Raw genomic sequence first — 16,127 nt, 5'->3', positions numbered from 1 at the left:
CAAAAGCAAACACAGCTAGATTAACTCTCCACACCTTCGTAAAAATGGTGTTTCCGTATCAAACAGTACACACAAGCCATCATCTACTAAGCACACAATGCGCCAACTGCACACTGATGGTATGAATATAAAACACATCTGGCTTTGCTTTCTCTGTGCACAAGGTAGGCTATGTCAGTGTGAGCTCATACTTCTGTCATAGATCCATAAGCATAGAGGGATCCAAACTTCAAGTACTGCTGTTTATTCAAACACATCAAAACAAACACAAGTGTTTATTTCCAAGTATAGGATTATTTGCAATCGCCATAATGACTATATGGGTTACTTGGTCTGCAGTGAACATGCTTCCTCTGCCCCCAGCATCTGGTCATCTAGCAATTCTGTAAAGTAACAACTTCAGTATTTTTACATCAATGGTATTGGTGTGTTTCTCATTGGCATATGGCAGTGCTACAAATCTTTGTGCGAAGTGACTGTACTAACCGATTCTCAAAATGTCCTTATGGTGCTTGCTACAGTGTAGCGGCTCGAGTTAGGCTGGACCCGTTGGCCAGCTACCCTCAGGGTCATTCCACGGTTGATTACATGGTCCACTATTGTAGCTCTGATGTCATCAGCAATTCTATTTCTTACTCTTCCTACCCTTCCTCTCCCCCCTCCTCATCTTCCTCTCCTCCCCCCTCGTCTTCCTCTTGCTCCTCCTTGTCCTTGTCGTCCTCTTCATCCTACTTCTTCACCTCCACGTCCTCGGCCTCCTCTACTTCTCACTCTTTCTGCTCCCTCCATTGTACTCCGCACACACAGCTTACCTGTATTATAGTGCTTAGGCTGATTGCAAAGTGAACTAATTATCTAAAGAAGTTTTCACATGTGAAAGTGTGCCAGACAGTTGGCAAATTAGTGTTAATGATAGCCATACATGTGTATACTTTTGCTAGGAGTGTGTTGGAAATTTGATAATTGAGTGTTGTGCAGTGAATTGTGCCTACAGTTTTGCAAAGTGTGTGTTACAAAATTGCAAACTGAGTGCAAAGCAGTTTTTGTGCTTTTAGTTTTGCAAACTCAGTGAGTGGTTTTGCTATAAGTCTGAATAGTTTTAGAGATTGTGCTACAGGAATCACAGTTAGGGTTTAAGCAATCAGAAAAAACTGTAATAACAGCCATAACCTTAGGGAAAGATTTAGTATTCAAAAACACTTAAAGTCCATAAAGCAGACGCACTGATTCTGCAGAATCCTAAACAGACATTACCTGATTCATGAATCATCCCTTTAGTGTCACAGCTGGAAACAGCTGGATAGTTTTATATCTAATAAAATATAAAGAAATGAACATTTTCAAATCAGCGGTTTGCAGAACAAAGAACAAAAATTTCCACACGAATCCTAGAAAGTAGCAGAAAGGACATAAAAACTGTACTGCAGTGCATAAATGTACAGCACTCCTCGCCTCTGTGCACGTTGATCTGAGCGTGCTCAGCTGCGTGCGTGAACGACGCTCTGCTCGTGTTTCCATTAAAGAAAAATCGATTCGATTTTAGCAAAGAGTGTGAAATTCAGAGCAAACAGAAGCAACAGTGTGAAGACAAAGAGTTTGTCTGCGTTTGCTCTCTCCGGCCGTCACGTCGTCTAAAACAAGTCCTTAAAGCAGCCGACTCTGGTTGTGAAACAATAATCACAATAACTGATGATTTAATTTATTTTTTACCTGAAAACAAAGAAAAAAATCATTTTTATGAGGTTTTTATCAGACTTAAATTTGAAATGGAATAAAATAAATTGTGTCAAAATGTTTGAATTAAGTTTTAATTAAAAGTGGGGAAAAATCCACTTCATATTAATCAAGTATCAATCAAACCAGATGGGGACATTTTTGACCCCTGAGGACCACAGCTGTGATTATGTGCTGCCATTTAAAATTTATAAACGCTTCAAAAAAACCTTTCTCACTAAAGTTCAACATACAGCACTCTGTAGTTAGACAAATAGTAAAATTTATCTAAACAATTAAATATTTTATTGTGTCATTTTGTTTTCGCTCAAAATCAAAGTATGCTTTATGTAAACAAGGTCTGGTGGCCATAGAACAAATAATGTAGGGTAAATTTTGTGTTAATGTGTTGGTCTTAAGTTAAACTAAGGTGTAACACTGAATTGATTGACAATTTATACTTTATACTTTAAAAAACACTCGAAGTGGGGACATTTTTGACCCCTGAGGACCACAGGTGTATGGAAATCGGGAGGACATTATGAGGGTTAAAGAAGCTTCTTTATAGAGCCCGAGAAGTGAAAACACATGAAGGTAACTGCATGTAGTGGCTTCTCCTTCCTTAAGTAGTCGTTCTGAATACTGACTTGTAAATGAGGTGGTAGGAACAGACGTGCTTTTCCAGCATAAACCTCGTGTGCAGAGATGTGTTGTTCGAAATGAGCTCATGGAAGCTGCTATGATTTCATTACAATGTGTAAGTGTGTCTGAATAAACACAAAATAACCAAAGTTAAAGATGAATTTCACAGTAACATCACAGTGAATGATCCAGGCTGCGATTACTGTTTCACGCAAATCTGGCTGCGCTCTGCACAAGACAGACGTTAGAAAACAAAGAACTCAAGCAGCTTGTTTGTTGGCGGTGGTTCATCACCTCGAGGTGCTCCAGCTTCCTCCCACAGTCCAAACACATGCATGGAGTTTCATTTGGCCCCCAGCCCTCCTCCTCCCCCTGCAGTGGGGATGCCATAATCTGCAGTTTGTTCTGTTAAAGGAAGCTTTTTCCGTGCTCTCAGTCTGAAGTGTTTACAGCAGCTGTTCAACATCACACTGCTGGAATAAAAACTACTTCCTGTTGAGTTTCCTCTGCACGCAGAACGCTGTGTGCGCTCACGATTGTGATCCAGATGAACTGACGCGTGCTTCTTCATCATCAATGTGCTTTGCTACGGGATCCGTGGGTACCTCAGTACAGTGATGCATGGAGGCAACTTTACTGCAGCCACAGAAATCCTAAACTGGGAGAAAGAAAGCGACACCGCTGGATCACAGCAGCAAAACAGAAGGAAATAAGATGGATTTCATTTTTCATTCTATCGGACAGATTTGCTGCAAATATTTTTGATGCTGCAACCACGGGGTGACCTAATAATGCGCTGCAATAACAGTGCAGTAAAAACAACATTCAGCATGAATTACTGCCTCCAAGATCCAGTGCGAGCTCAGGCAAGTGTTCAACAGCGAGGCCGTTCAGATGGACGACAAGAGGCTGAAGGAGAACCTGCTGTTGCGATAACAAATGACTCTTCTGATAGAAATTGCTGAGCAAAAGCTTGGGAGGACTCAGCTGCAGATGTATCCAGTGGAGAGATGCATCAGAACAAACTGCCCATGACGGTGAAGTCTGTGACAGCTGACTGTAGCATGTGCAGGAGAGCACAAGCCATCCCAGCACACTGCAGCACGCAGGCATCGGTGTGACGCTCGCTGTGCGCACTGCTGAGAAACAGGCGCTGAGCTCCCCGTCAGTATGTGACTAATGGGTTACAGTGATGATGATGATGACATCACTGGTAACATTTTGTCCTGAAAGCAGAAAAAAGTAGAGACGTTAAGCAGAGGCCTCTCTGTCTCTCCTCTACATCCATCCATCCTCACAGGTGATTGGATGCTTTACCTGCTCTTCACAATCAATAGCAAAGCTAATAATGAGAGCGGGCACAGCTGATAGACAGAAACAGCCCGGTGAGAATCTATCCGATCTTCTCCACACATCCTCGCCCCTTCGTACAGTCCGCTCTTCTTCAGCTTCCCTTCTGTCAGTTCCACCTGCTCGCCTGACTACCATTGGACTCAGAGCCTTTAGTTGTTCTGCCTGAGACTTTGGATGCACTTCCAGTTGCTCTACGGACCACACACTGTCTCACCACTTTTAAATCACTACTCAAAACCCATCTGTTTAGAATTGCATACACCTGATCTGTCTTAGGCCGTTTTTACCTGCTCAGTTTTTATATTTACTTTTATGACTGTTTATGTCTAAATTTTATCTACCATGTTTGCTATATATACATTTTTCTTATGTTTTTTATGGTGTTGTTTACGTGCTACTGTAAGGTGACCTTGAGGGTCTGAAAGGCGCCTATAAATAAAAAGTATTATCATTATTATTATCATTATTATTATTATTATTATTATCATTATTATTATTATCAATACAAATCAGACAAAAACAGATGCAGCAGGATCACTAACAGACACATGTTGGCTACATGTTGATGCTAAATGACTAAAATCACACGTGCAACACTTTCTACATATTTGACAACAGAAGAAGAACACAAACAAAGTTGGAATGTATTTTTAATTATTTTAAATTTTTATTTTATGCCAAATTAGATATTTTGCATAATCAAGCACCAAATCACAAAGTCTCCTCCCTGTTTGTACTGTAAGGTCAAAACCCTACAGTACTACAGAGAACCCCAACAATCAAACGATCCCCCTCTGAGCAAGCACGAGGCGACTGTGGGGAAGAAAAACTCCCTTTTAACAGGAAGAAACTTCCAACGGAACCGGGCTCAGAAGGGACGGCCATCCGCTGCGACCGGTTGGGGGGGATGGAAATCAAAAAGGAGACGAGATGGCGTGAACTACAGTTGTTAGAATTTGGATTTGGTGCTAAAATTCTGCTTCAAGATGTTAAAAGAAGCAGGGCGGCGGGGAAAAGCCAGGATGGTCATTTCAATCATCTCTGGCTTTAGTGAACCACCTGAAGGGTTTTCGCAGAGTTTTTCCCAACGCTGAAAAATACCTGGAAATTTTGGACTTTTTGGGAGGACCGGGGATGACTCCGAGGCGCATTTTTAGATGCTTTGTCAGAACCTCATCAAAAGACGCATCCTTTGCCATCGCAGCCTTTAACACAGTGTCTGGGGAGCCAAACTCCTTGATGAGGCATTTGGTCATTTTCTTGATGAACTTTTTCTTGTCCTTCATCAGACTTGTGACGGACTCTGTGCTGCTGAGTTCAGGCTGCATCAGATCTCTCAGACGCTTGAGGATCGCGTCAGGTTCTTTTGTAGTACATGCTGCACTGGCAAAAAAGTGCTGAGTTTCAGGTTTGGATTTTCTGATGACTCTCATCATGAGGAGAACGGCGAGGTCACTGGAAATTTTCTCAGCATCAGAAGATGACGCTGATACAGACCTCATCTCTGACATGTCAGAGGAATCCTTGGGTGAGCCTGAAACACTGGCAGAGCGTTTTTGTGGGGAAATGCTCCCAGACTTTGGTGTCTGATCAGGTGTCTGATCAGGTGAGTGATCAGGTACCAGAAAGCATTTTTCTGGGGTACTGCTCCCAGACTTTGGTGACTGATCAGGTGTCTGATCAGGTGACTGATCAGGTGACTGAAAAGGTACCACAAAGCATTTTTCTGGGGTACTGCTCCCAGACTTTGGTGACTGATCAGGTGTCTGATCAGGTGACTGAAAAGGTACTACAAAGCATGTTTCTGGGGTAATGCTCCCAGACTTTGGTGACTGATCAGGTGACTGATCAGGTGACTGAAAAGGTACCAGAGAGCATGTTTCTGGGGTACTGCTCCCAGACTTTGGTGTTACAGGTGTCGGAACAGATTCTCTTCCACTTCCATCTGAATCTGTGCTGGTTTCCTTTGTTGGGATCTTCGTTCTTTTAATAATGTTCTGGATTTCTTCCACAGCCACAGAAATTTTGTCCTCAATCAGGTGATCTTCGTCTTCGTTCTCCACCCAGAGTAAAAGTTTTTGTACAAACTTTTCTACTGCGTCTTCTACGAGCACATAGAGGACTTCAGCAGAAAAGGGAGGCTTGGATCCATGTGCTGGTTGTGGAGTCCTGCAGATGACGGTGTCAGACAGGGATCTACCCATTACAGGTTCGGGGACTTGATACAGTCGATCCGTCATAAGTAGATCAAACATTTTTGCCGTTAACTCCACAGTGAAATCTCTGGTTGCTCCACCAGTTCTAAAGTTTTCCACTGTTTTGTGGATGCTGAAGAGTTTTTCTTCCTTTGTTAATTTCTCATACAACTGATTAACGTCTGATCTAATCGCGTCGAAGTCGACGGGAGAGGAGCGTATGTAACGGAGCAGTGTGTTTCGGCTGGAAACCGTACTGTTATCAGAGGGCACCGTGTCACCTTTGGGGTCCTTGCAAATGTTTTTCAGACAAACAAGAAATTTTCTGTTTGCCTTTATTACTTTTCTCAGGTCTTTTTTCGTTGTTTCAAATTGTTTTCTGGCAAACATGGAAAAGCGCTGTTTGCGTGCTTTGAGCCGGGAGTGAGAGGTGGATTGCAAACATCTGGAGAAGAAGTCTCTCAGCTTGTTGGTAATTAATCCTGCATTAAAGGCAGGACTCCTCTCACAGGGCTCTTCGCTGCTTACATCCATGTCGCCAATGATCTCATTTACGATGTCAGCTGCAACCACTTCTACTGGGGTTGCAGCCCGGAAACTTTGGCTTCCTGCGGCTCGTTTTGTTTCGTCCTTTTCTGTTAGAGTTTCTTCCTCATCTTCATCTGTCATCTCTCCATCTGAGCTCCTTGATGACAGAATCACAGAAATCTCTTTGATTGCTGATTGCACGGACATCTTTGAATCCGTACTTTCTGTACCGGAATCAGAGCCGCTCGACAGCTCACGCGCGTGCCTTTTAAGGCACGAGGCAGCGTGGCAAACCATGCGGTGCAGCTTTTTAATATCACTACATTTGCCGCTGACATAAACGGCGGGGTCTTGCGGGAGATCGGGGCTTTCTCTAACGAGTTTGACCGTTGAGCTGACCTTTTCGGAGATCTCTTCCTCAACCATCCGTGTCAGCTCGTCAGTGCTCTCAGGTCGCTGTTCCAGGACGTTAAGAGCGCCGGCGATGGCAGCTGAGATGGAGTCTCCGAGGGACGGGCTTATTTTCCCCGCACCTAAAGGCTCCGGATCTTCCTTCATCATGCGATCCTGAATAACAGGAAGGGCATTTTTGAGGATTCTGCTAGAGGCGGTCTGAATGATTTCACAAATCATATCAGCGAGCACCGCTCGGACGCCTGAGTCGCATGTGCCACTTTCTATCATGCTCCACTCAGCTCCAGAGAGCCTTTGGAAGCACCTGTTGAAAGGTGGCATAATCTGGTCTGGTGTGACCACGACTGTATTTTCGTTTTCGCTGCGTGTTGACATGGTTGTATCGCACATTAGATTTTCTGGGTTTGAGAGAACAGCTGGATAATTTCCTTGTTGGGAGAACGCCGACTGTTGAACATTTGCAAACAGGTGAGCAGTGATGTTTCTGTGTGAGCGCTCCTATTTAAAGCTTTCCCTGCCTGTGACGTGGCTGTGACGATCAAAGCAGAAGCTGATTCCTTTGATCTGCCAGTGACGCCACACAGAACGCACGAGCGCACGGATAGAAGCCGCGCCCTCACCATATCCCAGGATTCACTGCGAGTCAGCGGTTGAAGAAAAATGGCGGACGGCCGAAGTGAAGCGCAGAAATACCGTCTTCAAAGTGAGCGCGGCGCTTTTGTCCCACTGCAAATATACCGCGGAACAAATGTTAGCATAATGAAAAGTCTTAAAGTCGCATTTAGCGACCCTTCGGCTAAGTTACGTGACGTTAGTGAGGTCGCGTTTAACGCGCTCTTTCTCCGTTAGTTCGTTCAGGTTTCTGCCGAAGCTCCGTCTGTTTGTCGCCGTGAAGCCAAACGTACTTAAACGGTTCAGGAAACACCGAGCAGACGGTTGAGCAAATATGTGGCCCGCGAACTGCGGTGAGGACGCAGACTCAAGCATGCTGTGCTGCAGTTTGTCCTTAAAGAGCTCTCATCCTGTTTAAAGCGCTAACAATGAGACAGACAGTAGATGGAGAAGTCCTCCTGCTGTTTCCTGCTGTTGTTGTCAGGCTTATATCAAACAACCCGAGTCTGTCACCTTTGTTATAAAGACCAACACTCTGCAGGATCCTGTTTCTCTCTGATTCAAACACATAAAGTGTGTCTTTGTGACGATAAGAGGAAACGGTGTTTTCATCCTGCAAGTTCACACAGATTTGATAAACTTCTGCTGCTTTTGTTGCTGACTGCTGTGGTTGATTTCCTTCTGCAAGTGTCCAGAGTCAGAAGAGCCTGAGAAGGTGAGAGGAGACGGAGGCTCTCCACCCCTGATGAGACACCAGGACAGATCCAGGACAGTGTGAGGAGGAGGAAGAGGAGCCAGCAGCAGCTGAGAGATGCAGAGGAGAGCAGACAGCTCTCTGTAGTTGAGGGACTGCTAAAAACACTGAAAACACTTTTATATTTGCTTCCTGTATCTGCAGAAGCATCTCCAACACAACCTGTAACAGCTGCATACAGGAACCACTCACTGCTGTTCGTCCTGCAGGATCTGAGAGGGAACCAAGGAAAAATAAGGGAACCACAGACAACTTTGATAATGCTTTGATTTATCCAGAATATATGTAGTTCAAATGTTGTTTTCATCAGTGGGATTGTGCTGGTTTCAGTGGGGAAAGTGTGCAGCTCATTTAGACACAAAGTTGTCCCTTCATAAGATAAGATAAGATAACCTTTATTAGTCCCACACGTGGGAAATTTGTAAAGTGTGTCAGTATTTTCTAAAGATGTTTCTGTATCATCTCTCTGCTGTTAGAGCCTCCAAACATCAGCCTGCTTATGCTCTCACATCTGCAACATCTGAAGTAAATTATGCTGCACAGTTTTGTCATCAATAAGAGAAGATTTACTGCAGCAGTTTGTCTTCATTTCATCTGAAACACACACGGATCAAATCTCTGACTTTATTTTTGGGATATTGCCCTTAAATGTAACTAAAGCTTTCACACAGGGCTCATAAATGATATGAAATAGAAACAAATACCTTGAATTTTGACTGAAATGTCATATTTGATTCCACCACTGAGCTTTCTTTGTGCAGAATCAGAATGGGTTTTATTTCCAAATGTTGAGCAGCTTTACAACATTAGCAAATTGCTGCTTAGTGCAAAACATACTGTCAGACAACGCTGAAAGAAAGCAAAACTGAAAAGTGCTCAGTAGATATATACATGATAGCAGGTGGTGCTCAGTGCAAGCATGGAGTGATGCAGTGAACAGTGTAGGCTCACTGTGTTCTGTATCTAGTAAATATCAATGATGTCACTCCTGATACGTTTGTACCATCAAACTGAAATGAGACTAGTGTCAGCAGCTACACTAGCAAACTGTTTTACTAAGCTTAGCATCATTGTTGTCTACGGCGACTCAGCGCATGGCTGTAATGTTCTCTCACGCAGCTAAAACGACAGTTTTCACATAGAAAACAGTTTAACTCAGAACTGGGTGCTTTTGTGTTGAATCGTTTTCATGATGTCTGTTTGTCGGCTGCGCTCGCACAGGATGGAAATACAGGTTTAAAAAGACCTCGAGTCCTTTTTCATGTACTTGTGGTGGCTGCAACTACTCAAACCTTCAAAACACAAAACTAGAATGTTGCCAACTGGTTGTTAAAGAGAATAATCCAAAGCAGACTTCAGGTTTACCCTCATTTCTGATCTTCTCTTGATCTTACACATCATCAGATATGAGACCGAGTGCTCTGTCATGTGGATAGTCAAGTTTTCTGAGTCCTAACGAAGGAAATCTAAAGGTTTCCATCGAATGAAACTAAAGACTGAAAATAAATAGAGGAGCGCTCTCTCCTTCCTCGGCACCGCCGGCGTCGAGCAGAACAGACCCACGCTGACTCCCGGCAAAGGTGGACTTCTCCGTCACCACGGGCAACGAGCTGGCATCCGGCTGCCGTGGCAACACCGTTCACCGTGTGATCACTGCAACAGGTATGTCTTGTATCAACATGACCACCTGCAGCACATCCAATAATGATATTTAACCAAGTTTATTTTTTGCATTTCTTGGTATTTCTTTGTGAAGCACTTCGTGATCTTCGCATCGTGAGGCGCTACACAAACCACATTTTATTTACTTTCAGTGAAATTTAGTGGTGACTTTAAAATCAGTGCATTTTATTTGTCTGTGACTGAGCCTCCATCTTTGGGAGTGGTGCTGTGTGAGACTCTCAAAGCACGTTTTGCACTTTTAGAGGAGATGCACTAAAACTGTAACATCATTAAAAAGACGCTGAAGCCAAACAAACAAAGAACAAAATAAAAACTGTTTGTTCTCTATGATTGGAACTGACATGTGAAATGTGTCGGGTTGTGTCGTCATCATCACTGATTTGTTTGGAGGAGTCGAGCTTGAACGCTCTTTTGTCCCAATTCTAATAATGACAACATTATTCAAATAAGACTGAAGTGGTCGGGCAGAGAATCAGCGCTGTATCCATGCAAACACATGCACAGCAAGCAAACCTCGGCCTTGGATTCAAATGAAGACGCAAACATTTCCAAGTGCGTCCATCTTTGCTGATGATGCAGCAGACACGCTGACCTCCAGTCAGGAGGAGGAGCATGTTCTTCCTCTCACAGACACTGAAGCCTGAAACCGAACAAAGTAGATAAAATCAGAACAGTAGATAAAATCAGTAGTTAAATGTAAGTTTTGAAATTTAAGCTTAAAGTGTGGATTTGGTGCTTTATTCAAATGCAGCTGAGAACAGGTGAGTCTTCAACCTGGATTTAAATAAACTGAGTGTTTCAGCTGATCTGAGGCTTTCTGGGAGTTTGTTCCAGATATAAGGAGCATAAAAGCTGAATGCAGCTTCTCCGTGTCTGGTTCTGACTCTGGGAACTGATAAAAGACCGGATCCAGATGACCTGAGGGATCTGGAAGGTTCATACTGGGTCAGGAGGTCACTGATGTATTTTGGTCCTAAACCATTCAGAGCTTTATAGGCCAGCATCAGAACTTTAAAGTCTATCCTCTGACGGACAGGCAGCCAGTGTAAGAACCTCAGAGCTGGACTGATGTGGTCCACTTTTTTGGTCTTAGTGAGGACTCGAGCAGCAGAGTTCTGAATGAGCTGTAGTTGTCTGACTGATTTTTTAGGTAGACCTGTAAAGATGCTGTTACAGTAATCAAGCCTACTAAAGATGAATGCATGGACTAGTTTTTCCAGGTCCTGTTGAGACATCAGATCTTTTATTCTTGATATATTCTTGAGGTGATAGTAAGCTGACTTTGTTATTGTCTTAATGTGTTTTTCTAAGTTTAGGTCTGCATCCATCACTACACCCAAATTTCTCGCCTGGTTTGTGGTTTTTAGATGTATAGATTGAAGTTCTCTGGTGACCTGTAATCGTTTTTCTTTGGCGCCAAAGACTATTACCTCAGTTTGTTTTTGTTTAGCTGGAGAAAATTGTGGCACAACCAGTCACTGATTTCCTCAATGCATTTACCAAGAGCCTGTACAGGGCCTCGGTCTCCTGGTGACATTGTGATATATATTTGTGTGTCATCTGCATAGCTGTGATAGTTTATTTTGTTGTTGTTTATAATCTGTGCCAGTGGGAGCATGTAAATGTTAAACAGAAGGGGTCCCAAGATGGAACCTTGGGGAACTCCACATGTGATACTTGTCTGCTCAGATGTGAAGTTACCTATTGATACAAAGTATTTCCTGTTTTCTACGTATGTTTTGAACCAGTTTAGTACAGTTCCTGAAAGACCTGCCCAGTTCTCCAGTCGTTTGAGTAATATGTTGTGGTCAACTGTATCAAATGCTGCACTGAGATCCAGTAAAACTAGGACTGACATTTTTCCACTGTCTGTATTCAGACATATGTCATTAAACACTTTGGTCAGAGCAGTTTCAGTGCTGTGGTTCTGTCTAAAACCTGACTGGAAGGCATCGTAGCAATTATTCTGTTTTAAGAAGTAACTGAGCTGTTGAGAAACTGCTTTTTCAATGGTCTTACTTAAAAATGGGAGATTTGAGATCGGCCTGTAGTTGTTCATTTGTGTCTTGTCAGGATTGTCCTTTTTCAGTATAGGTTTGATTACAACTTTTACTGAAATTAAATTACAATGTTTTAAATGAAATGACTCCTCCTTGAATCGCTACCTTATCGTGGTGGAGGGGTTTGTGTGTCCCAGGGATCCCAGGGGCTATGTTGTCTGGGGGCTTTTGCCCCCTGGTAGGGTCTCCCATGGCAAACTGGTCCTGGGTGAGGGACCAGACAAAGAGCGATTCAGAAGACCCCCATGAAAAGAATATAGAGGGAACAGTTTACCCTGCCCGGGATAGGGTTACCGGGGCCCCGCCCTGGAGCCAGGCCCGGGGAGGGTGCCCGAGGGCGAGCGTCTGGTGGCCGGGCCTTAGTCCATGGGGCCCGGCCGGGCACAGCCCGAAGAGGAGACATGGGCCCATCCTCCCGCAGGCCCACCACCCGCAGGAGGCGCCATAGGGGTCGGGTGCATTGTGAGCCGGGTGGCGGCCAGGAGCGGAGGCCCTGGCGGACCGACCCCCGGCTGCCAAGACTGGCAATAGGGACATGGAATGTCACCTCTCTGGTGGGGAAGGAGCCTGAGTTGGTGCGTGAGGTTGAGAGGTACCGGCTAGATATAGTTGGGCTCACCTCTACGCATTGTCTGGGCTCTGGAACCAGTCTCCTGGAGAGGGGCTGGACTCTGTCTCAGTCTGGAGTTGCCCCTGGTGAGAGGCGGCGGGCTGGGGTGGGTATTCTTATATCCCCTCGGCTTGCTGCCGGTACGTTGGGGTTTTTCCCGGTGGACGAGAGGGTTTGTTCCCTGCGCCTTAGGGTCGGGGAACGGGTCCTGACTGTCATCTGCGCTTATGCGCCGAGTGGCAGTTCGGAGTACCCAGCCTTCTTAGAGTCCCTGGGGGGGGTGCTGGAAGGTGCTCCACCTGGAGACTCTGTTGTCCTGCTGGGAGACTTCAATGCTCACGTGGGTAACGACAGCGAGACCTGGAGGGGCGTGATTGGGAGGAACGGCCTCCCTGATCTGAACCCGAGTGGTGCTTTGTTATTGGACTTCTGTGCTAATCACAGTTTGGCCATAACGAACACCCTGTTCGAACATAAGAGTGTCCATAAGTGCACGTGGCACCAGGATGCTCTAGGCCGTAGGCCGATGATCGATTTTGTAATCGCATCACCAGACCTGCGACCATATGTTCTGGACACTCGGGTAAAGAGAGGGGCTGAGCTGTCAACTGATCACCACCTGGTGGTGAGTTGGATCAGGTGGCGGGGGAGGACGCTGGACAGACCTGGTGCACCTAAACGCGTAGTGAGGGTGTGCTGGGAACGTCTAGCAGAGGCCCCAGTCCGCGAGATCTTCAACGCACACCTCCGGCAGAGCTTCAACAGCATTCCGAGGGAGACTGGGGACATTGAGTCCGAATGGACCATGTTCAGCGTCTCCATTGCCGAAGCTGCTGCATTGAGCTGCGGCCGCAAGGTGGTTGGTGCCTGCCGTGGTGGTAATCCCCGAACCAAATGGTGGACACCAGAGGTGAAGGGAGCCACCAGGCTGAAGAAGGAGGCCTATCGGGCTTGGTTAGCCTGTGGGACTCCGGAGGCAGCCGACAGGTATCGACAGGCCAAGCGGAATGCGGCTCGGGCAGTGGCTGAAGCAAAAACTCGGGTGTGGGAGGAGTTCGGAGAGGCCATGGAAAAAGACTTTCGGACTGCCTCGAAGAGATTCTGGCAAACCGTCAGGCGTCTCAGGAGGGGAAAGCGGTGCTCTACCTGCACTGTGTATAGTGCTGGCGGAGCGCTGTTGACGTCGACTGAGAAAATTGTCGGGCGGTGGAAGGAATACTTCGAGGACCTCCTTAATCCCACTGACACGTCTTCCGGGGAGGAAGCAGAGTCTGGGGATGAGGGGTGTGACCCACCAATTTCCGGGGGCGAGGTCACTGAGGCAGTTAAACAACTCCTTGGTGGCAGAGCCCCTGGTGTCGATGAGGTCCGCCCCGAGTTCCTGAAGGCTCTGGACGTTGTAGGGCTGTCTTGGTTGACACGTCTCTGCAATGTTGCGTGGAGATCAGGGGCAGTACCTGTGGACTGGCAGACCGGGGTGGTGGTCCCCATCTTCAAGAAGGGGGACCGGAGGGTGTGTTCCAACTACAGGGGGATCACACTCCTCAGCCTCCCCGGGAAAGTCTATGCCAGGGTGCTGGAGAGGAGGGTTCGTCCGCTAGTCGAACCTCGGATACAGGAGGAACAATGCGGTTTTCGTCCTGGTCGCGGAACACTGGACCAGCTCTTTGTCCTCTCGAGGATACTTGAGGGTGCATGGGAGTTTGCCCAACCAGTCTACATGTGTTTTGTGGACCTGGAGAAGGCATTCGACCGTGTCCCTCGGGGCGTCCTGTGGGAGGTGTTGCGCGAGTATGGGGTGTCTGGCCCATTGCTACGGGCCATTCAATCCCTATACAACCGTTGCAAGAGCTTGGTTCGCATTGCCGGCAATAAGTCGGACTCGTTCCCGGTGGGTGATGGGCTCCGCCAGGGCTGCCCTTTGTCTCCGGTTCTGTTCATAATTTTTATGGACAGGATTTCTAGGCGCAGCCAAGTGGCGGAGGGCTTTCGCTTTGGTGGCCTCAGAATCTCATCTCTGATTTTTGCGGATGATGTGGTTCTGTTGGCTTCATCGGGTGAGGGCCTCCAGCTCGCACTGGAGCGGTTCGCAGCCGAGTGTAACGCAGCGGGAATGAGGATCAGCACCTCCAAATCAGAGGCCATGGTTCTCAGCCGGAAAAGGGTGGAGTGCCCACTCCGGGTCGGGGATGAGTTCCTGCCCCAAGTGGAGGAGTTCAAGTATCTCGGGGTCTTGTTCGCGAGTGATGGGAGAAGGGAGCTGGAGATCGACAGACGGATTGGGGCTGCGGCTGCAGTAATGCGGACGCTGCACCGGTCAGTCGTGGTGAAGAGGGAGCTGAGTGTAAAAGCGAAGCTCTCAATTTACCGGTCGATCTACGTCCCTACCCTCACCTATGGCCACGAGCTGTGGGTAGTGACCGAAAGAACGAGATCGCGGATACAAGCGGCGGAAATGAGCTTCCTCCGAAGGGTGGCTGGCCTCTCCCTTAGAGATAGGGTGAGAAGTTCGGCCATCCGGGAGGGGCTTAGAGTAGAGCAGCTGCTGCTCCACATCGAAAGGAGCCAGCTGAGGTGGTTCGGGCATCTGGCAAGGATGCCCCCTGGGCGCCTCCTGGGCGAGGTGTTCCAGGCATGTCCCACCGGGAGGAGGCCCCGGGGCAGACCCAGGACACGCTGGAGAGATTATATCTCTCGGCTGGCCTGGGAACGCCTTGGTATTCCCCCGGACAAGCTGGAGGAGGTGGCTGGGGAGAGGGAGGTCTGGACCTCTTTGCTTAGGCTGCTACCCCCGCGACCCGACCTCGGATAAGCGGATGGATGGATGGATGGATGGATAAATGAAATGAACGGGCACTTATTTAAATAATTCCAAATGTATCAAATTAATGACACATTTAATTCATTATTTAATGTCGTATTAAATTTATTCATTTTGTCACTCCTGGCCCTCCATACTCTCACTGCTGCTGTCCCATTCCTGCACATTACCGCCCTCTTCTGGCCACACTGGGTTATTACCTCTGCCACGTGCCGCTGATTTATCAAGATCTGTTTTCAAAAGCACCTGAAACAGACAAACCCGACTTTCAGGCGAAGTTTACTTTCATTTACACAAAAACGCTGAACACGGATAAATTTTTAAAATATGAACTTTATTAACAAAAATCAGCCCTCAGACTTTTCTCGTAATCAAAGCTTTTGTTTAAAAAACCATCTTGATTAAACCCACATCACTAAAACTTCCCAGCGTCCAGGAAATGATTCGCTCCTGTTTGTGAGATAAATAAAATTTCACACCAGAACCCATCAGGTTATCAAAATAAATTAAAGATCGAAACATGATTTCCCCCGCTGATTGATCTGTGATTGGTGCTGTACCGTCACACCGCAGACGCTCCCACAGAGGACGCAAAATACAACGTCCACCTCGTGTAGAGAAGCGAGCCCAATAGTGGTCACCGCCGTCTAAACTAAAACAGAACAGGAAGAGGCCACGGAGACGCCCCGAAGTCCGATTTCATCCTAAATGACGGGGCAGGAAGAAGTGGCTCGGACCGCGG

General features: G+C 46.5%; 2 protein-coding genes and 1 long non-coding RNA gene across 5 annotated transcripts in view; 1 reads left to right on the top strand and 2 right to left on the bottom strand.

Moving 5' to 3' along the window:
* Positions 1 to 4,353: 4,353 nt before the first annotated feature.
* LOC147319848 (uncharacterized) lies at positions 4,354 to 7,362 on the bottom strand. Its single transcript, XM_086312639.1, has one exon. It carries the CDS (start codon positions 7,233 to 7,235, stop codon positions 4,740 to 4,742), a length of 2,496 nt encoding a protein of 831 aa, XP_086168765.1. The 5' UTR covers positions 7,236 to 7,362; the 3' UTR covers positions 4,354 to 4,739.
* A 30-nt stretch (positions 7,363 to 7,392) lies between these two features.
* LOC147319847 (uncharacterized) lies at positions 7,393 to 8,785 on the top strand. The gene is made up of 2 exons (XR_015131608.1): positions 7,393 to 7,548; positions 8,146 to 8,785. It is a non-coding gene; the product is annotated as an uncharacterized LOC147319847 (long non-coding RNA).
* A 6,915-nt stretch (positions 8,786 to 15,700) lies between these two features.
* Positions 15,701 to 16,127, bottom strand: part of atp2c1 (ATPase secretory pathway Ca2+ transporting 1) — a 24,901-nt gene continuing 24,474 nt past the window's right edge. For all 3 annotated transcript variants that reach the window (XM_086312636.1, XM_086312637.1, XM_086312638.1), the window contains exon 27: positions 15,701 to 16,127. This exon is cut by the window's right edge and continues 377 nt beyond it. The gene's annotated coding sequence lies outside the window, so the exon portion shown is untranslated.

This window comes from Aulonocara sp. 'chitande type north' Nkhata Bay, linkage group LG11, assembly GCF_057382095.1.
Source record: "Aulonocara sp. 'chitande type north' Nkhata Bay isolate Kocher_YH1m ecotype deep benthic linkage group LG11, A_spYH_male_GT1.1, whole genome shotgun sequence".
NCBI classification, from domain to species: Eukaryota; Metazoa; Chordata; class Actinopteri; order Cichliformes; family Cichlidae; genus Aulonocara; species Aulonocara sp. 'chitande type north' Nkhata Bay.
This window is presented reverse-complemented; position numbering and strand designations above follow the sequence as displayed.